The 22350-nt window shown below is 47.8% G+C and overlaps 1 protein-coding gene across 1 annotated transcript in view; it reads right to left on the bottom strand.

The window, feature by feature from the left end:
• The window catches only part of Cd9 (CD9 molecule), a 31967-nt gene extending 10383 nt beyond the window's left edge, over positions 1-21584 (bottom strand). The window contains exons 1-2 of the mRNA XM_076852570.1: positions 21361-21584; positions 1524-1626 (exon numbers count right to left, since the gene is read on the bottom strand). Of these exons, the coding sequence (XP_076708685.1) occupies positions 1524-1626; positions 21361-21426 (169 nt within the window). The 5' untranslated portion in view covers positions 21427-21584. The remainder of the gene's footprint in view (positions 1-1523; positions 1627-21360) is intronic.
• Between the last annotated feature and the right edge of the window lie 766 nt (positions 21585-22350).

Genomic DNA, 22350 nt, shown 5'->3' with positions numbered 1-22350 from the left:
CCAGGACAATGGGGGACCTTTTCTGGGACACACATGGGAAACCTGTGGGGCTTTTGCTTAGGAAAATGGCCTGAGGTGCTGTATGTTCCTGCTCAGGGCTCCCTCGTGTGCCATGGCAAGGAGTGTGCAGGGTGTCCCCTTAGTACCCCACTCCCTGCTCCTCTGTGCAAGTGCCCCCTCTGGTTTCCACCCCCTCCTGCTCTACAGGGTGGCATTCCAAGCCTGCCTCAGACTCACAAAAATGCTCTGTTGCTAAAACAAGTCAGGGCACTATGGAAACCTGCTCCCTAAAAACTGTGTGTATAGTTAAAAAAAAAAAAAATACATTGGGCTTTTCTTTGCCTTAGTTCTTTCTGACAATGGGAACCACACCCAAAAAAACCCCCAGCTAACAACAATGAAAAGCAGGAAAACTATCCACAGAGCTGGGGCTAGGCAAGCAAATGCGCTGTTTCTAAAGACCCCTTCCCTGCCTAACTGGTTTCAGCCAGGTCTGGTGGAGATGGGCAAGGGAAGGTCAGTGTGACTGGCCAGCCATGGCCATCTTGTTCCTAGAGCCTGGGAGATAACCCTCATGGGTCTGCTTTCTCTGTCTTTTGCAAAAATAACTTTGGTGGGTGGGAAGGAAGTGACCAAACTTACACTTTGAGCCTGATGACATGACATGACAGTATCATCCTAAAAATAGGAAGCTTCTTTTGTTAGAAAATAAGATGGTTCCCACCCCAAACTCCACATGAAGTAGAACCACAGAGTCTGAGTTTACTTAGAAACTGGGAAGTTTCACTTGACAGGCTCCGTCTCCTTTCTCTTTAGAGGACCCGCAACAAGGGGGAGAGAAGGATACTAGAAAAAATGCCAGGGAGCTTGTGTGTAGAAAGGATCCCACACCCTTCCCCTAAAGGAAAAGCAATTTAGAAAATGACAACAAAATTAAACCAAACACCATGGCATTTATCCAAGCACCAGGGTCCAAAGGAGCTGAGTAGAGTCTTTCCTATTTTTTATTAAATGGTTCTGGGGATCAAACCCAAGCTAGGTACATACTCTACCACCAAGATACACCCCCAAGCCTCCCCTAATATTACCTAAGAATCTGTCTTCCTCTGAGTCTGAGTCCCTATCCAAATAGTGGGGAGAAGAGCCACCCATCCTCTCCTGGTACTGCATAAAAAGGACAAAGGTTTCTGAGTTAAGAAAATGATGAAGTCTAAGAAGACATGTAATTAGAAGAGAGTTGTCAGGGATGTGAATGGAGGTTCACAAACCCTCAAGAGCGGTAGCAACTTTGCCAAAGCCAACTGCACATCAGAGAATGGTCAAAATGCCAAACTCAGCCAGCATGAAAAGAAACCACATCAGTTAGATGCAAATTCATGGGCACAACTCTCCACACAAAAACAATGTACAACTTGAAAGGGACAGGGCTGGCTCATTTGGCCTGAGTCTTTCCTAGGTCCAAGTTCCTGGGTCCATAGGGAGTCTCCAAAGTTGGAAGAAGCACCGCAGTTTCCCCCCCTCACCTGTGTAGAAGCTGGAATGATTAGCTTCTTGCTCGAAGATGCTCTTGGTCTGAGAGTCGAATCGGAGCCATAGTCCAATGGCAAGGACTGCAATTCCAGCAAGCTGCAAGATAATGAAAATGGTGATAATCCTGGCTGCCAGGGAAAACAGTCCCCAAATGCTGAAGGACAAAGGTCTCTGAATTAAGAAAATGATGAAGCCTAATAAGACTTAATTGGGAGAGAGCATGGGGACTTGTAAAAGACTTAGGACACCTTTGGTCTCTGCCCCTCACGTGCACCTGGTAGTAGAAGTCATGGAGTGTGTGTGATCAATTCATGTGCCAAAAATATCAGCAAGCTGAGAATAAGCCATTACCTACTAGCAAAACAGCCTGGGTACTTTATAGGCAATAAAATACTATATAGCTCTGAAGACTAATAGCTACAGCTACATGCAATTCAATGAGTGAATCTCACAATGAACAAAAGCAAGAGCCACAAGAATTCATACAATATGATTCCATAGTTAAAATTATACTGTAATTATTGTACATAAAAATGATAAAGGAAAAATAAGAAAGCAACGGTCATAAAGAAAGTGGTGTTCTCTAGTAGAGGGAGGGATTTATGCTCAGGGATGAGCACATGGTGGGTGGGTAGGTGGGTGTCCAGAAGGCTGGCAATATTTTCATTTACTCTACAATGTTGCCTAGGTTGGTCTCTAACTCCTGGGCTCAAAAGATCCTCCTGTCTCAGACACCTGAGAAATTGGGAGGTGCGCTTCACTGTGCAAAGTGTAATAATCTCATTTTTTACTTGGGTGTTGGTTACATAGATATGCACTCACAAATGCCCAGGGAGACCACATTACTTAGCAAATGACATATCAAGAGTTTGCTCTTGCTTATCCACATCAGTCCTTAACTCATGAGTCCAGATCTTGGCCTGGCACTGTTGAAGCAGATGCTATGGAGGTGGCCTCCTGCCAAACTCCTGCTCCCAGTGGCAGCTGAGCTCCCTCACTGCTCGTACCAGGGCTTCCCCGGGGAGTGATGCGCGGCCAGCTGAACTTGGCAGTGGGACCAGGTTTGTTTAGTCAGCCCACCTAAATGGAGGCACATTTAAGTCAGAGCCCTGCTCTCCAGGGACCTTGGTTGTCTGTCCTGACAGCTGTGACAGCCTGTGGAATAGACAGGCCCCTCTTTCCCCCCCTCTCCTTTTCTCCATGCAATGGCAGTGAGTTTGGACACGCTGGGGGGAAAGTAGAGATGGTGGCAGTGGGAAGGACCACTCAGGACCTCAGCCTGCAGTGGTCACAACCTTGCCAGCACCCGCCGTGGCAGAAGCTGATTTGGCCTCATCACCGAGTTCCTACAATGCAGGTCTGTTGATTCTCAGTTTAAGTTCTATTGCTTTAGGTTTCCCATCAATAAAACAGGAATGGAAAGGTGTGGCTTTCCCTTGCCTTTTAAGTATGTCTAAAGAATACAGGAGATTATATTAGAACGAGTCCTTCTGAAGGATGAGACACAGAATGGGCTTTGGGGAACAACACGATCTTCTCAGCACGAAAGTCAATCGACGTGGCACCTTCAATCTGTGGCCAGTCAGCATCTTCCCTCACCTCTCGGTCCCTACCTTAAGTAAGGCAATGCCAAGCATCAGTAAGAACGACACAAAACCAAGTGCCCTGCAGCTGGACACTGTGGAAGAGAAAAACTCATGGGTGCCAGGTTTGAAGGGGTAGAAGTTCTAGAGTTAAAAGAACCTGAGGGTTCTGGGTTTAAGGACGCAGTTCAGATTTTCCTTTTTATTATTAAGTTATGAAGGTGACCTTAAGTCATGAAAGTCTCCCAATCTAATCCAAAGACAGCAGAAGATCTCTTCATGATGGAGAAGGAGTCTCAACCTCTCTGGACTCAGTCTGGATATTCTCCTCTATCTGGCAGTCAGAGCACTAGGAGGTGGGGCCCAGCTGGGGGCACCTGAGCTAGCAAAAGTGTGTGGCCCAACCCCATACAGGGTACCAGATGAGCACAGGGTGGGTCTGGGCAGGCCCTGGTGGCACAGGTCCTCCTCTGGCCTTTGTCCTCAGCAGTCCTGTTGTGAGAATGCCTGGACCTGGGGCCAATAGTGCTCCTGACCTTTCTTCTCTAGGCTTGTGCACACCAAGAAATTATTCCCAGGTCATCTTACCCCATTGTTGAGTGAAATTACTCACCCATCCCTTATCAGTGAGGAAAATTCCAAAATAGGAAAAGAATGAAAAGAATTCCATGCTCAGGGACTAAGCAGCAGAGGATGGCATAAAGCTGCCCTCCGCATAGAAGCTTCCCAAGGGCAGCAGCTGGGTCTCTTGGGAAGTGGCCCCAGGCTTAGATATCTATGGGGTGCACAAGTATAACCTGCGGTGGGAAGGCCCCTTTCACTTTATAGAAGCCAAGAAAGTGCAGCTGTTTATCTGGTTCTACATGTACAGATACTAAGAAGGGCACAGGGTTGGAGAACTGGAACCAGAAGGAAAAGAAAGCATTTCAGATCTAACCTTGGCCAAGGACAAGGCCAGGTGCAGAAGCTGGGAGTTCCGTGTATTTGGACTCTTCCCCAAACCTAATGTCATGCTGCTGGCTTGTCAAAGTTATAACCCTATGGGACAATGAGGAAGGAAAAGCAGGTGGCGCAAGAGAAATGGAAAAACCAATAATAGATCTCTACCTCTTCTACCTAAAAGCACCGTCAGAGGGGAGGGAGGTTCAAGAGGAAAGGAAGGGAGGGCCAGGGGCAGGACTGGGATTATGTGGTTCACAAAAATCACAGAGGACTGAGCTGTTGCCTTTTTTGATTAAATTTCTGATCTAATAGGCCTGAGGTGATATTGTGGAAGCCATTAGCTGCCCCATTTTCTGTAATGCTATTCCAGAGACTGCTTCAGTTGGTTGGGTCACAATGGACTGGGGTGGCAGGGCCATGAAACCTGACTAACCCATGGTTGTTAAGGCTGCACTCAGGGGCCCTAAAGCATCGCCAAGGAGAACTCGCTTTTTGGCAGGGCATTGAAGGAGACTCCCCTCCCTACAAGCCAGTTCTCACCCCCAGCTACTTCAATAATATGAGAAATAATGAGAAGGGACAAGCAGCAACAATCAGTCAGCTTTGACCTTTAAAAAGGGCACCAAGTCAATTATTAAGGGACCCCATAAAAAGAACATAGTCAGCGGGTTCTGCTTGTGTGGGTTCAACCAGCCTCAGATGGAAAATGGAGTTAAAGCTGTGATGGTTGTATCTGTTTTGAACACCTACAGACTTTTGGCTTTGTCCTTATTGCCTAAACAAAATACTGTGATAACTATTTATACAGCATTTACATTATAAGTTATATGCAAATACTATGCCATTTTATGGAAAGGACTTGGGCATCCTCAGATTTTGGGGAAGGGGTACGGGTGGGAAAGGGAAAGGTCCTGGAACCAATCTCCTGTGGACACTGAGGATGCCTGTATAGGGGCCTGGGAGGCAAGTTGATGGTTTGTTCTCAGGTTAATAAGCTGACATGTGGCAGTCATGTTGGCCACGGCTGTTGCCTCTTTTGTTGGTTATCACAGGATCTGAGCAGTTTTGATGCAGATTCTGGTGGGGCCTAGAAAGAGGACAGCAATATGCCTGATTACCAGCTGGTGGGATGGAGGAAGAGAGTCCACAGTCATCACTCCCAGCCTGAGGCCCTGCCTACAGTCTGCCTGGTTACCTTTTTTTGTTTCCAACAAAAGCCAAATGGAAACAGTCTGGTTTTGCTGGGAAAAGCTCCTTTGCCATCTGGCCCCAAATGGTTCCATTTGACAGTGTAAAGAGAAAAAGGATAGTTTTTTCCCCCATTATTTCATTGGAAATTTCTTTGTTTCTTTACTTATGCCAACTTTGTTTCTTAGAAGATGAGCCACGAGACAAAACTAATTGAGGACAGTTTACAAAATACTTTGGCCGGTATTTCTCAAAACTGTTAAGGTCTGCCGGGTGCAGTGGTGCATGCCTGTAATTTCAGTGACTTGAGAGGCTGAGGTGGGAAAATCACAAGTTCAAGGCCAGTCTCAGCAACATGGGGAGATTGTGTCTCAAAATAAAAGGACTAGGGATAGAGCCCAGAGGTAGAGTGCCTCTGGGTTCAATCACCAGTACCAAAGGAGGAAAAAAAAAATGAACAAACGAAAATGTCAAGGCCATGAAACACAAGAAGAGACAAGCTGTCACAGACTGGATGAGTCTAAGGAGACAGTCATGTGGTATCTTGGGTGGGACACTGGAACAGATAAAGGACATTAGTGGAAATACCTGTGATATCTCAATATGTCTGGAGCTTAGTTAACAGTCATGTAACCAATGCTGGCCTCTTGGTTGTGACAAATGTAACCTGGTAATGTAAGATGTTACCCTGTTACAACAAGGGAAATAAAGGAGCCTGAGAGCTCTCTGCACTATCTGCAACTTTTCTGTAGGTCTAACACTATTCTAAAGATAAATGTCTAAAAAAGCAGCATCAGCTGGGCACCCCCCATTTCTCTCTCCCTCAAAACTTCCTGTCTCCTTCAAGAATCTGCTCCATTAATTCACTTCTTTCCTGCCTCTGTAATTCTGTCTCTGCCAATAGCACATGGGCAGCTTTCTTGATCCTAAGAATCAGCAGAACAAACACAAGAATCAAAAACTCTCTTTCCTCAACCTCATGGCTCTGCACTATCCCTTAACTGCCAAGTCTTTGCTAATTCCTCTAACTACTCACAGCTCCACTCTCCCAATCTGTCCCCAGCAGCAAAAACCTCGCAACCTGCCTCCTCTGCTCCTCAAATGCAAGCTCAAAGTTTCCTAAATCAGCCTCTGGCATTCCCACCTCGGCTCACACAAGTCCTTCCCTTCTGAAAGGCTACCCTGGCCACCTAGGCCTGCTCTTCCCCCAAGGTCTCCCAGTCTCCTCCCAGGTGACAATCCCTGGAAACACCCCCACCCCTACATCCTCAGGCTCCGCCCCTCCTCTGTCTGATCTTTAGTCTCCCATCTCACCAGAGCGAGTCCAAACTCTGGAGGTCAGGGTGACTTCCTAGTTCTTTTTGTTTACCCTGCCCCATCTACACTTTGGATCAAACAGTCATTAGAAAACAATTATCCTATAAATGTATGATTACTCCAGTGACAGAGGACCTCTAAAATTCACTTGTCCTTTGGATAAGCCTTCTTTCGACCCAGTTCTTCATTGGATCCATCTTCTAATATCTTACAACAAGACCCAGAAACTACAAGGAATAATTATTTACCCAGAGAAAATGCTGAGAAAGACCCATAAGGGATACATAGGAAGTATCTGGTGAATGACAAGCATTTCTCTCTCTGCATGTGACATAGGTTGCAATTGAGATTTAAGGGCAAATCTTTATTAAGTCTTTTGAAAAATGATGTTCCTTTAAAGTCCATGTCTTTGCTCTGTTATCTGAAACTCCATCAGCATCTCCACCTCTCCCAGAAACCTAGTTAGATTCTCCAATTTTAGATGAACACACAGGTGACCCGGTCATGTGGGGTTTATTGGCAGCTTCAGAGACATGAAAACCTAGCATTGCCCTAAACTGAGGCCCACCATAGAGTTTCTTGATCATCTTCTCTTTCCATATTTACTCACCACCGAAAGTTCACCTGGCTGACAAGGCACCTAGCTAAGATCAGCCTTTCAGTGAGTCACTGCAAATCTTGCCTCAGGGACAAGTACAGAAATCTTACCGTGAAACATACACTGGGAGTTAAAGGAAATGTATCCAGTTCCAGAGAATTTAAAAAAAAAAATCATGGAGGAGGAGGCAGGAGGATTGCAGGTTTAAAGCCAGCCTCAGCAACTTAGTGAGGCTCTAAGCAACTTGGTGAGACCTGTCTCAAAATAAAAAATAAAAAGTGGTTAAGCGCTCTTGGGTTCAATCCCAGGTCCCCAGGTGTGTAACATACTCTGAAAACTGTGAAGTGCTATAGCCAGTCAGATTCTGTAGGGAAAAAAACCCGATAAGGACAATGTTAATAGTAACAAACCTTGAGAAAGACAATTCACAGGCATTCTATGGATGCCTGGTATGTGTCCTCCTACGATCTAAGACAGTGGCTGGGCAGAGGCGGGATAACTTAGGACAAAGTTGTGTTTTCTGTTTTTTAAGAGTCTGTATGAGTGTTGAGTGGTCAAGGAAGATGGATAAGTTTACCTACTTCACACCCATGAACCACCTCCCACAAGTCCACCACGATCAGATGATTAGGTGGGAATGCCAAAGCCAAGTGCGGAGGGAAGGTTAGAAAACTGCTTGGCTTCCGTATTTCCTGGGACCTCAGACTGAACTCTGCAGAAGGGAGTTGCCACAGAGAGAGGGACAGGATTTTACTGGGTTAGGCAAGAAAGGAAACCTCCCCGTAGTTCTCTCTCCTTCTTATCTATCTTGCACTATCAGGGATTGAACCCAGGGGTGCATTGAGTTACACCACAATCCCTTTTCATTTTGATTTTGAGACAGGGTCTTGCTTAGTTACTCAGGCTGGCCTGGAACACACAATCCTCTTGCTTCAGTCTCCTGAAGTGCGGGGGCTATAGGTGTGTGCCACCATGCCCAGGAAAGCTTGTTCTCTTGAATGCCCTCCTTCAGTAAGATGCTTGTCAGTCCTGGATTTTGCTTTTGTTTTGAACACCCTGAACTTGAGTGACCACAGGCATAGTTTTCTGCAACAGCCAGGAAGTCAGTAACAGACCAAACCTAAGACTGTAGGTATCCCCACCAGCCTTTTCTGGACTTCAAAATATCAGTTACGCTTTAAGAAAGTCACAGAGGTGGAGATAAGGCCTTCTGTGTCCACCAAGATTCAACATTTAAAAACTAGTCCGGCCACCCAGACCTGCAGGCTCTGGGCCTCACCCATCTCCATAGCAACTTGGGCTCACCATGGAATGCCAAGCCTGGGATGGGCAGAGTCACTAGTCAGGAGGCTGGGCCCGGCAGAGCCAGCAAGAACAAACAGGATCCCAGTGTTGAAGTCTCCTATAATCCTCTCCTTATCCTCCTCCCCAGCTTTAAATGCAGCTAGAGTTGCTGGCCTCCGAAGGGTGGACACACTTGGGCAGGTCTTGGAGTTCTCCTGCATCACCATGCCGTTAAAACAGCGGCAACAAAACCAAACTTCACTTCCATCAGTAGAAGAAATGGTATGGCTTGCTCTCTCCTTAGGGAACACAAGCAAACTATCAGCTCATGGCAAAATTTAAAGGTATCCATCCACAGAGCACACGACTGACTTCAGTTTTATTAGAGGGGAATTGAAAAGCTCCAGAGATTACAGCCCTAGAGAACAGAAGTCCCCTTTGGGAGCATGACCATCCCAGGAACTGGTGGGCAGGCCGACCATGTCCTTTCTCTAGAAAGCTTCTTCTTCTTCTTTTTTTTTTTTTTTTTTTTTTTGCAGTGCTGAGGATAGAATTCAGGGCCTCATGCGTACTAAGCAAGTGTTTTACCACTGAGCTATATCCCCGGCCCACTCCAGAAAACTTCTGCACTCTGGGCTTCCACCAAGCTGGTGTCTCGCACTTAGAATCTCTATCTTCAAAGGGAATTCAGGAAACCCCTTTCTAAGCTAGTGATTGATTCTTAAGAAGTGTGGCCCCTAGAACCTGTCAGACATGCTATTCGACTTTGACGCATGCTCAGATGTGGCACCACTAATTCAGGCCTTCATTTACATACTGAACAAGCAGGTCAGACAGGAAAAAGCTCTCTCTGGGGCTTCAGAACCCAGAGAATAGCTTTCTATGTATCCCCGTTGAGAAGTATGAAGTCCTGGAAGAGAGGTATGATCTTCCTGAGCTCAGGTTTCCTTGTCTGTGTAAGGAGAGGTCACAGCTTCAGCCTGACAAGGAAGCAGAGCTGGACCTCCCATTCTACGCTGAAATCTGGAGAGGAGGACTCCATCTCCCTGACCTTGGAAGGCCACAGAGTTTGCCTGGGGGCCACGTTTGAGATGCTCTATGGTTGCAGCGAAGGGAGAGAATATGGGGTGAACTAGTGGGAAGGAAGGGAGAGGTTAAAATGGAGAGATGCTGGCTGGGCAGCTCCATACTGAAATCTCAGAGCCAGGAGGCCAGAGTAAACAGTTCAAGTTGGAACGTGCATTTGAGAAGCAAATGCACATTTTCCACCCAGGTCTGTCCTGGAACCCTTCTCCTACAAAAGTCCTGATGACTCAGGGGTGTGTAAGAGGCTCCCACAGCTTTTGCAACAGACAGTGTTGAAGTTTGGTAAAAACTTCCCTTATTTCCTAGTCCAGGCTCTATTATGAATGAGAGTGGACTCTGACCTCTTGTAACTCCAAACTCTGGAAAGTTTTTTTTTTTTTTTTTTTAAACTAGAGATTTACCCTTAAACTATATCCTCAGCCCTTTAGGCTGGCCTCAAACTTGGGATCCTCCTGCTTCAGCCTCCTGGATTATAGGCATGCACCACCATTCCTGGTGAAAGATTAAAAAATACAAAATCACACAGAAGCTAGTGGTCCAGCTGCAGGCTATCTAGCTAGTGCTGTCTCTGTTCCACAGGCAGGTTTTCCTGTTCATAAGCAACTCCTCCAGAGGCTGGTAAATAATAGGCACAAGAGTGATTTGATAATAATAGCAATAGTTATGGTCTGTGAGGACCCACGTGTGGCACACATTATACAAGATGGTTATGTAAATATCTCACTGCCTCATCCTCTCATCTCCCTTATTTTATAGCTGATTCAGAATCACGGATGTTAAGCAACTCACTCAAAAAACAAAACAAAAAGACAAACCCCCATACATAACAAAAACAGTCAGGGTTCAAACTCAACCAGGTTCATGTAGATGACTCACATCTACACTTTCTCCTGCACTGTGCTTCCTCATTGCCCAGGTGGTAAGGGGGACCCCCCAGGACAGAAGGGGGCCTGGATGCGTTGACTTTGGCAAACTGCTCTGACTTAAACCTTAACTTGGTGACAAGGATTCCTCTACTTGCCCTGGCTTGATAGCTGAGGATTCAGGGTCTCAGCCTAGGTGAGAGGGGAGGGGCTTACCACTTGGGATTGTTTTCTCCTCCTCTCTTGAGGCTAGAAGAGATGGTCCCCTGAGAGAACGCATGGCTGTCTCTGGGCCACTTCTACCTTAGGCTCATTTTCTATTACTAGTGTCCATAGGGTAGCAATGGTGACTTTGGTTCTGTTCTTCTCTATGACCTGGTTCCTGGGTGTCCTAGGTGGTCAAGAAAGTTCTGAAAAAAAGGAATCAATCCCCTTCTGGAAGTCATGAGGAATGAACTGTAGGGGTGGTGCTAAGGATACCCTTCTTAGAGGTTTGGATGGGAAGTAAGCTTATTTCTTTCAGTTTTTACTATGAATGAAATTTCAAGTTAAGTTCCACTAGGTGAGCCTCTGCCAATGGGGTTTCCTTATGGGGCATTTCCAGCAAAGTACAAAAGTGGGCTCTCTGAGGTAGAAAGCTAAAACCTTCACTTCCTGTTCTGAAAGGAAGACAGGACATAAAGCCTTGGCTTTGATGTGGTTCCACAGAGCTGAAATAGGGAGCTGTAGTGAGTGTGAACCTTTAGGACAAGATGGACACCACTGAAGGAGGAGCCGGAGTAATGCTAATGCCAGCAACAGTGGCAGAAGTCAGCCCTGAACATATGCTACGAGCCAGGCCCAGTATGATAGCTTTGCATTAAACATCCCACTATTCATTCCTCTTAACAATCTGAGATGTGGGCTATATTATTGCTTTCATGATGCAGATAAGGAAATGATGCTTAAGGGGATTGGTAATTTGCAGCCTCTCCATAGGAATCTCTATGTCTAATAAGCCATCTCACCTACTCCCTGCTCCTAATAATTACTCCAGGTCATAAATGGCCCCTTGTCACTTCATGTTGCTCTTTTAAGGTATCAGGGATGGAAGGAGGACACAACAAAGTCCCCAATCATCCATAAGAAGCCAGATCCTGGGGAAGCCAGACTTTTGTCTCTTGGGAATATTTTGTATCTCAAATTCTGAGATTATGATACCTACCTCATTACCCATATTATTCAACATTAAAACAAATTATAAAACAAATATAATGAAGTTAAAGAAGGAGTCTATTTCCCCTGATTCCCTGGGCTTACCTGTGAAGCTGGTGCCCTAAGCTAATGCCTGGCCTATATGCTGACCTTGGGGTCTCCCTTTCTGGGGATTCCAGCATCCTTGCGGGGCTCCTGGGTGGAGGGGCAAAGGGGCCCAAGATAGCTATCATTTAAACACCAGAGTCCTTGGGCAGGGGGTGTAGTTCAGTGGTAGCATCTTGCCTAGCATGCACGAGGCCCAAGCTACCAACAGTGGATGCCACCATCTCTTTTCCGGGCCCTTTTGGACAATTTTGTTTGCATATCCCAAGCCTGGCCTCAGGCTGGTGCAAGGCATTTCCTTACTGGGGATGTTCTCTGCAACAGAAACGCAAAGCTTGACAGGTTTTCCAGGAGAGAAGGAGTACCTGGAAACTAGAGTTTTACTGTGAGGTCCTGCTGTCCCTTTTGATTCTTAGTGGTTTGCTCTAGATCCTGAGATGTGGTCAGGATCATCCTAGTTACAAATGAGAAAATAGGCTCAGAGATGTTATGACTTGCCTATGGTCACAGAGCAAATGCAGAGTGACTCAGATCTCTCTTCTGTCACATGCACAGCATGGGTCATGCGGTGATCAATCACTCAAATGCCTGTCCCATTCTTGGTAGAAGGGAGGTAGCTTGGTCCCCTCTCTAGGGTAGGGTGTGGCAGGAGATTTAGGGCCACTTAAGCTTTTTCTCAGCATACCTTTATGGAAATGAAGCAGCTACCTGTTCTGGACAAGTTCAAGGGTTGAGAAATCCTCCCTTCCATGGATGAAGTCAGCATCATTTAAAAACCAGAGCCCTTGGGCAGGGGGTGTAGTTCAGTGGTAGCATCTTGCCTAGCATGCACAAGGCCCAAGGTAGCCTTTTTCCAAACAAGAAATCTCATTTCAAGTTTCCACTGACTGCTTGCCAGATGCATAGCACACACTGGCCAGCCCATAAATAAATCCCTTTTCTGCTGAAAGCAGGCATTCTGATCTTAACCAAAATCATCTGATGTGGGGGACTGTTTTGGGGATGTTTTGCTTTAAATTCCAGAATACCACACATTTGTTTTTCATTGTGTATGCCTCACTAAGATGCCTAGAGATTATACATACACACTCTTGCTCACACTCTTTACCACGTGGACCAGCCAGTTCCTGTTCCATCTGCAGAACTCATTAGTAGGTGCCTGCATGGCCCCAGAGGTCAGAGATGTCCCTCTCTCGTTCTCTGTTTTACAGCTTTCAGGCACTGCCACGTGGTACATGGACTGGCAGTGTTGCAAAAGGTACTCCTAGCACTGCTCAGGTGAACACTATCCTCCCCCATCACGGACATCAGAGCCCCAGGCCAGCAATGGGAACAAGGGCCCAGGTTCCCAAACTCCTACCTCACCTATCACCTGCCCTGTCCCTTTGCTATGGTTCCCACCTACATTTTAGGTCTTTTAGCTTTTAGACAGCAAGTACCCCACCCTAAGCACCTCACCTACACTATTTAATTTTCACAACAGGCCCAGTTCGTCAGTAATATCATCTTCTTTCTTTGGTACCGGTGATTGAACCCAGGGATGCTTTACCACTGAGCTACACTCCCAGTCACTATCCTCTTTTTAATTTTTGATAAGTTGCTTAGGGCCTTGCTAAATTGCTGAGACTGGCCTTGTAATCCCCCTGCCTCAGTCTCCTGAGTTGCGGGATGACAGGTGCACTTGGCCTTGTTCTTTTTTTCAAGATAGAACACTGGGGCACAGAAGTCAAGTTGCATGTCTGAGATGACATGACAAATAAATAATAGAGCTGAACTTGAACTCAGAACTGACTGTAAAGCCCAAATTCTCAATTGTTTTGTTAACCTGTGTAACTTTTTTTTCTTTTTTTTTCCCTCTAGTGCTGGGAAACCCAGGGCCTCTGACTACACCTCCAGTCCCGGAACTGTTGGTCTTTTTGATCCCTTTCTTTTATTTCTAAGCCAGAATTTTTTCCTTTTTCCCTTCCTCCATCCTAACCACACCTGATCCCCTTTCAAAAGTGACACCTTCTATCTCTACAGGCCCTAAGAGAGCCCAGGTGCAAGGGAAGATAGACACCTGCAACGTGCATGTGTCTCGAGAGGTGGCCTGAGCCTGGCCTCTCTCAGGGAAGAGCTGTTGGATGAACAGAGCCTAAGAAGGAGCTGCTGCTGCCTCTCACTGGCCTCTGGCCTGAGTGCTTGATCCACACCCTGGCTCCACTAAACACAAGCAGTGCTCTGGGAAGCAGATCCTCTGAAGCAACTTGGCACATTTTCTTCTCTTGCTGGCTTTGCTTTTGCTGCCTGAAGCTGCCCATTGGCTACTATGTTCACAGATGGGACCGCAGTCCATCCACTGCCCATTGTCCTTTCATCCCTTATAGGAATAGCCCCAAAGTGCGACCCAGAGTCTCTGCCCTTCCTGCACAGCACCATCCAGCCAGCAAAGGGCACAAGGTGGCCTCATTCTATAGGCTTCTGTGACAGTTCTGGACACCAGCCCTTGAAACACATCATGGGGTCCTACAAAGGGCTAAGTGTCCCTCCCAAGCACTGGACAAGGACTTAATTTCTATTTGCAATGGGTTTTCTGGGTCTCTAAAGGGAGATTTAACCAGGCTGTCTTAGGAAGCCAGGGCTGCACTTTGATTGGAGTAGAGGGGAGCAGAGTATGGAAGGATTGTCCCAGGTTTATAGAAAGGAAGCTTTAAAACATCGAGCATGGGAGTAATAGATTTAAATCAACAACCCCACACCACAAGGAAGAAGGCATTCACTTGGCAGTAGGAGAGCAGGAGAAGCTGCCTTGGTGGGCAGGGCCTGTGCGTCCCTGGGGTGGACATTCCTCTCTAGGAGTGGGCCACAGAGGGAAGTGTACAAGGTTCCCCACCCTGAGAACACCTACTGAAGTTGGGGCATGTGTGCAAATTGGCACACTGCCATTGCTGTGTGGGACGAGGTGACTTGGATTCAGACCCCTAACTTCTGTTGACTGGAAAAGCAATACTGAGTTCCTAAGTCTGATTTTGCTGAACTTTATATTTTATAGTTTTAATAAATTCATATTATCATTTATCATACTATAGGTGCAAAGTAGGTTGAAAAGAAAGGAACACTAGAATGTTACAGAAATTCATTCTGAAATGAATAAATTCAAGTTACTTTAAGGTATTTTAAACTCCCAAGTCAAAGATCCTAAGATCCACATGGGAATTGTGTTGCTTCTATACTTGGACATTTACATGCAGTTCAGACTGAGAGTTAGGCAAGGACTGTGTCCTGATTCAGAAATGTCCCATGTAAAGCAGGAGCTTGACAGAAGTTGTGGCCACTGGACTGCCCAGGTCTGAGAGGCATTCCCTGGAACCCTGGATATGCATTGGGTAAGCTGTGAAGGGTCAGTTATTTCCCTAACAGTCAGAGCCAGCCCTATTCCTGCTCCTGTCCCCTGCATGGTGTTCAACAAGAGGATGAAGCAAGGAGGACTTATTACTGAGGTTTCGAATTTTTCTCTTAAGTCAACAGTCCCCAAGCCTCTTTGCCTAGGGACTTTCTTTGGAATCAAATTAACTTGGACCCTCTCCAAGTCAGACTGTTTTGGCTTTCCCTGTCACTTAGCCAGACTCCTTGACAATTCCCTAAAAGATCCCCCATGAGACATTTTCTCCTTCTTCAGATCCTCAGAGTCAAGATGGGCCAGGATGGTCCTTCCAAGCTCCATTTGGTGGGAAGGAGGAGAAGAGAAAGTGAGAGCTCTGCTCTTCCAGAACAGAGGCAAATCACTCAAGCTATGGGAAAACCTAACCAAAGAAGCAAAACTTGGCTGGAAGCTCATAAAGCTGAATTCTTCCTGTGGACTAGCTATAAGGAACACTCATTAAATGAAGCGAGAGTCAAAGCCACTCCTTGGGCAATGATTAAGCTTAGACTCAGTGAGAATGGGTGGGGAGGCTGGCTCTTTAGTTTGGGCTGCACTTGATCATCATGGGAACTTAGGGTTTTGAATGTCTTTTGCAAAACGCACTATTCTTCTCCCATGTAGCCCCTAGGGAGTTGGTAAGGCAAGCTGCTTCTTAGGGCAGAAACATGGAATTCAGAACAGAGCAGGAGAAATCAAGGGAGAAAAACTAATATGAAACATTTATATTACTTTGAAATAAAATCCTTAGGTCCTCAGGTCCATGGGAAAGAAAAAACAAACAAAAACAAAACAAAGAAAAACAACAACAACAACAAAAAACCTGGCAAACACCCCTTGCCCCACGGGGGTGAGGAGTGGGGAATCAGGCAGAACGTTTTCTGGAGGCAGATCCCATTGATTTCATGGGATTCCCTAGAAAGATTAAGATCTCCTCATCTAGGATGACAACATAAAATACTTAAAAACTATCCACAACTTAGTATTTTTTTTTTTTTTTGGTGGTGTCAGGGGGTTGAAAATTACCGGATGGATGTAATTATTATAAAATTATCTCATCTCGGGACAGGATGTTGCTTTCCACAGCTGCATGCCATCATTTGATGGAAAATGAAAATGTCCCTGGACAAGCCTGACTTTTTCCATGGGATAAAACAGGCAAGAGATCTGCAGTCAGAACTCCAAAATATAAATTACAAAGTATAGTAAGATTTGTCCTTTTTGTCTCCTCAGTTTCTTTAGTTGCAAGGAATTTCTCCTGGTACTCCAGGGCTTGGGTCTGAGATTTGCAAATCCTGGAACAATGAATCTGTTCCTCTCCTGTACATAACAGGTAAAGCTCATTCCTGCAATGTTTATGATTGAAAAAACCTGCAGCAGGTTCAAATAAAATTTTACTGACCCCACTTGGGAGAGGGAACATAGTAAACAGAACATAGTAAACACCAGCTTCTTTAAACGTCTCTGCCCTTCTTTCTCTGACTTCACACAGGTCCACCTAGGATATTGCCACCCATAAGATGGCAATAGACATGTAGGAGCTGTGGAAACCTGGGGACCTCAGGCCCCTACCTTGCCATCAGATGTGTCCAGGCAAAACCCTGATAAAATTTGTGTCCTACAGAAGAAAAGGTGCTTTTGGAAATTCAAGGTGTTATTAAGTTGCAAACTGCAACCAACTGCAGAAGCCACACCTCCTTGAAAAATTGAACTGAACAAGAAAATAAACATAACAAACCCAGGACACAGCTCTGTGTGCAAGAGGGAAGGTTCACATCCAACACTCCTCCCAAAGGAAGGTGTGAGAATGCCGATTTGTTTCACCAGAAGCCACAAAAGACTCATTTAGGAGAGTAAGGGCTCTAGTGAGCAGGGCCCCCAAATTCAGGTCTCAACCAGCGCTGCTTCCTTTGAGCACAGGTCTGGGTTGGTGCTGTCAGCCACTATGAAACCAGAGGTAGATCATGTGGGTGAGAGTGTGTGTGCAGAGAGTGAGCGTGAGCGGTGTATACAGGAATGCTCCTCCCATCACCCAAAGATCAGGAGTTGAATCTCTGTTGTTGGCAACCATCGGGGTTGCCAACAGTGATGGTGGGGGAGAAGGCGTAAAGATGTGGGCAGGAGAGAAGTCAGCAGCTGACACCTGGCCTCAGCTCACCTCTCCCCAAACCTGCCAGCTCCAGCACAAATACAGAGCTTCACCACCAGCTCAGACGGTCTGGGCGCCAGACCTGGGAAGCCATTTTATGCAACAGCCCAGCCACCAGCTCAGTCCAACATCCAAGTCAAACAACTTTTGGAGGAGGCGACAAGTGAGGGAAGTGGGGGAGGGGCCTTTGCCACCCCCCCCCCCCCCAATCCATGCCCTGCCCAGAACCTCACCTCCCGGTGCCTTAGGTTTCTCTGCCATACAGTTTTATTTTCAGAAATGCCCCCTCCCACCGCAGTCAGACAAGTACCAACACATGAAATGGAGTCAGTGTTTCCCTGCGGGGAAAGAGGTTGGCACTGATGCAGGAGGAGGTGGAAAAGAAGGGAGGCTGTGTGGACTGGGAGTGTGCTCCTGGCTCCATCTGTGGTTTAAACTTCCACACTTCTCAGGGAATTGCTCCCACCCTCCCCACAGCTTCAAACCTCTTTCCACTTTCTAACAACAGCTGCTGGGGTCCGGGGCTGACCTGGCATTGACTGTGCTAAGTGCATTACATACATGCCTTAAACCCTCGCTGTGATCCCCTTGGTGATGGGGGCATTGAATCCAAAGCTGGAACTTTGACTATTAGACAGAATGACCACAAATGGCTCAGATATATGGGCAACAAAAACAGAACACCCAGAACAGAGAGACCCCACCTAGGATGAGTAAAGACCTAGTACCAGGAATACAGATGCAAGAACAAGGTTCCTCCAAGATACAGGTTAAGAGAAGTCAAATTCTGAGAAGCCTCACTATCTGCTATGGGTTTTCACATCCTGACTCCTATTTTGGGTCATGTGGGAAAATCCTATTTCTGTAGGTGGTGTGGTGAGGTTGGTTTCATAGGCTGGCTTGAGGGACCTTTTGGGACCATTTGCTCCAAATGCATTGGTTTTACAGATGAGGAAACTGAGGTCTGGGCAAATGGACAGAAAATAGTGGTGGTAGGGTCTGCTCTCCAGTGTAGCCAACCCATCACCTCCTCTGCTCCAAGCTTTTTCCCTTCTCTGACCATGAAGAGGACAAAAAGCCCTTAATTTGCAGGCTAGGATTTTGGGCGAAAGAATGAGAAAGACGCATTCCTGGCTTGGCTTAAGCCTGGACACCCACTTCACAGCTTGAAATACTTGCGCTGTTTGTCACTCTAACATAGTAAGATGTTTTCCCTCCCAACCTTTTTATTTGGGTGGGGGAGTAGAAAGGTAGGCAGGGTGGTCTGAAGGAAATGCAGATACAAACCGATGGAATTTGGCTCTGGGGATTTTTGGAAAACAGACTGCTAGTTTGATTGTGGGCATCAGATACCCAACTGTGGGAGGGCAGGCTGTGCAGGCTCAGCTATCGTGGAGTGAGTGATCTAGAAGAATACCAGCGGGGCAAGGAAGAGGCATGCCCCTCCCTACTGCCAGAGAGAAACCGAGGCTGGTTTCTCGCTGGATCCCTGTCACTCATCCCCTTTCAGTGTCCTTAGCACATGAGGTGTTGGTGGCCCTCAGCATCCCACCTCCTGATTTTCAAGGCCTACTTTGGGTTCCAAATACCAAGTTAATAAATGCTGGTCTGAAGAGAGAAAGAAATGGTGACATCATAATAATCCCAGCATTTCCTAGAGATCATAGCTAGTCTTAAAAAATATTTTGGGGACATTTATCCCACTCTTCTTCCATTCTCAGTTAGAATCTGGTGTAACACATCTGGATAAGGTAACATACGTCTGAAACTATCCTGCCACATGACCTTGGATAAGTCACTTCACCTTTCAGAGACCAGACTGCTGATCATCAATCACTAAAATGGGGATACTGCTTCCGATTCTGGCTCTATCAGGGAACTTTGTGTGTGTGTGTGTGTGTGTGGTGGTGGTAGTGGTGGGGTGGCTCTGGAGACTGTATTCCACCATCTCCTGGAGGATGAAGGCTTAGTCTCTATAGGACCCCAGTGTAGGACATCTGAACAATATAACTGAGGAAAATATAGCTAACTGCTACCTCCCTACCTGTGATAGTAACAGAAGAGGACAGAAGGAAAACAAGGGGCCTGGAGTGTGTAGTACTGGCTTAGTCTCTGTGATCCTGGGCAAATCACCCCCTCTCCCGGACTCCGCTTCCTCACTGTCAACAAGCGGACTTGAGTGCACAACCTGTAAAGTCATTCCCCAACCCTAAAACCACAAACTTCCGGAGTGAGATATATCTGTTTCGAATGGCACAGCTAACCAACAGCACTTAGTCCAGACAGGGGAGCTCTAAATACAAGTCGGGTGGCAGGCTGGAGACAGTATCGACAGATTGCAGGCCAGCAGGCAACAGACTGGGTTGACATGGGGTGGCCACAGGCGCCTCCCCTCAGCCTCCTGCATATGCCACAGGGCAGATGGGGGTACGCAGGCACACTGTGGAAGTCTATGCCCCCAGTCTCAAACCTTGATGCAGTCTAGCATTCAGCTGGAAATGACGGACAGACCAGCAGGGGAGAGACTGTACTAGGGAAAAGAGGAAAAATCCCCAAAGAGCAAGGGTGGGGTGGGGCTGGGCTCTCAGACATTCCTTTGTGGTGCCTGGAGTTGGTCAGTGGAGGAAAACAAACCTGGCAGTGGGGTGGCTGCTAGGGCTGGAGGGGGTGCCCACTATAGGCAGGGTCTCCCTGAAGCAGGTCAAAGGTTGAACAAGGCACAGGGCACTAGAGAGTGTGTGGATGCTGGAAACAGCAGGTGAGTTTCTGCAGGATGCAGAACTGCCCCCACTTCACCCAGGAATAGGATTAATCCTAGATTTGCTCTGAGGATCCTAGGGACCCCAGTGGCCGGTTGAGGGGAATAGCACATTTTGTTGTTGTTGTTAACAAGTCTCCACCAGACTTGTTAACACCAACAGCCATCTCTCTTATGGGTGGCACAGGGGTTACTTTCACAAAACCTTTACTGCTTGCAGAGGGGCAAACACTGTCCATGATGTGTTCAGGAGATGTGACCCTCAGAACCAAGACACAGAGTCCTGGTGATTCCTGATTACAATCCTCGTTGGTCCCTCAACTCCCCAAGCAAAGATTTTTGGGAGTGGACATTTTCCTTGTCTGTCACCTCTTTCAGGCTTCACATTTGCGGAGAGGCTAATTTGCAGAGTGGAGCTGGCACCGAGCCTCCTCTCCAGGTAAACGCCCATTCTCTGTGGCTCCGCCTTGCCCTTGGGTGGGCTGGTGGGGGTAGGGGCGCGAGGCCCAGGCCCTTCTGGGCGGGCCGTTGAGGGCACCTGATCTCTCCCGGAAATGCAGAAACGCAGGGCTCGTCCCACAAGAGGGGCCAATAGGCATCTCCCCCTCCTTTCCTTTCCCAACTCTCCCAGAGTTTTCTCCAGTGAAGATAGTTATCGCTCTTAAAAAGAATCAAGACAAGCTAGTATTTCAGGTAACTTGGAGACCTCAGACGTTCTCACCTCAGCTCAGAGTCAAGTCTGGGAGAACTGGGGTCCCGTGAAGTCCCTCCTCGAGGATGGAGGGGGATCACGACATCGCCCCTCTCCAGGGTACAAGAACAGCTCTTTGCTAAGCCCTCCCTGCGCCGCCGAGTCCTTTAGAACGCCCGCAACCGCCCTTCCTCGAGACCCCCGACCTAGTGGAACCCAATCGGTCACGAACTACGCGGCCCGCCAGTCTTCCTCTCCCAGGGAGTTGAGTTCCCAGTTGAGAGTGCTCCGTTTTCTCTGCCGCCTCCCCTTTTTGCACTCCGAGGGGTCCGGGGTGGTAACAGACCCAAACCCCACCCCAACCCTCGATGAGGGAGGGGGTCTAGGTTGGTCTGCGCACCCCAGCCAACCAGGACCCCCAGCTTCTCCAGCCCATTAGTTCCGACGAGCCCCCCACGAACATGCCCAGGAGTCCCGCCCGGGTCTGGCGCCGGCCGAAGAAGAGTCAGCTGGCAGCCGCTGTGCCCTTTCTTTTCTCGCCCAGTCTGCCCGGCGCGGGCAGTGCCAGCTACTGGAACTCCCAGCTACCAGGCACCTCCGGCCGCGGACTGTGTCAGGGGCCGGGGAACAGGTGGCCCCAGAGAGGAGCGCACGGCAGTCGCGCTCACTCACCCAGAAGATGAAGTTAAATCCGAAGAGCAGGTATTTGATGCACTTGGTACCTCCTTTAACCGGCATGGTGCAGGATGGATTGGCCTGGGTAGGACTGGTTTGGGACCGGGGCTTGCGCGCAGTTGGGACAGGAGGGATCCGGCGCTGGACAGAGGTGCTCGAAGCTGCGGGCTGGCCTCGGGCTGCACTTTTAAAAAGTGCCACTCCTTACGGCGCGCCGCCCGCCGTGGTGCGCATGTGCGGTGGAATTCCGCCCCCATCGACCCCGCCTCCCGGCCCCACCTGCCCCGCCCGCGCCCCGCGGCTGCCGGGCCCAGGTTCCAGGGACGCCGGCCTCAGCCGCCCGGAGTGCGGAGCAAACTCTCGCACCCGCCCCGGTGCCCTGCCCACGGAGTTGTCCAGACTCTCCTTCCCGCCGTCTTCCTCCTTCCTGCCCCATACCTTACAACCGTTCTGGGGTCTTTCCAGGACGCATCTCCCCCCTCCCCGCCACTTTTATCATGGAGTTATATGGGGGCCTCGCCCTTCCGGTTCTCATAGTCGATTCTGGGCTCTTGGCCCAAGTCCTTCATTGGTAGATTCTTCCCGGGTCATCTAGGATAAAGGACCCTTACTAGGGCGGGCTGCAAGAATGCGGTTCCTGCTTTGACCTTGGTCTGAAGGGAAACTTCCTGGCTTGATTTCTCGTTTGAGCATCTCCTTGCAGACCTTTTCTCACTGAACGTATTCTTATTTGCCTCATTGTCGTGTGGAGTAGGAGGAATTAGAAGCCCGCAGTCCAGGTAGGAAGACATTGGAGGCTTTTAGAAGTCATTATCAAATACCGATCACCGAATAGTAATATGGCCCAACTTCTGCTCTCTACTCCTCCACCCCACCCTCCCTCTAGCATCGTGTCTCCTAACTGCTCACTGCTGCCTCTGGAATGCCGCAGGTTCTGAGCTCTGAGCGTTTCTCCTCTGCTCAAAAACTTTCTGTAGCTCCCTACAT

The sequence above is a fragment of the Callospermophilus lateralis genome, chromosome 4, assembly GCF_048772815.1.
Source record: "Callospermophilus lateralis isolate mCalLat2 chromosome 4, mCalLat2.hap1, whole genome shotgun sequence".
In the NCBI taxonomy this organism is placed as follows: Eukaryota; Metazoa; Chordata; class Mammalia; order Rodentia; family Sciuridae; genus Callospermophilus; species Callospermophilus lateralis.
The sequence above is the reverse complement of the archived record's forward strand: the minus strand, read 5'-3'. Positions and strand labels throughout refer to the sequence as shown.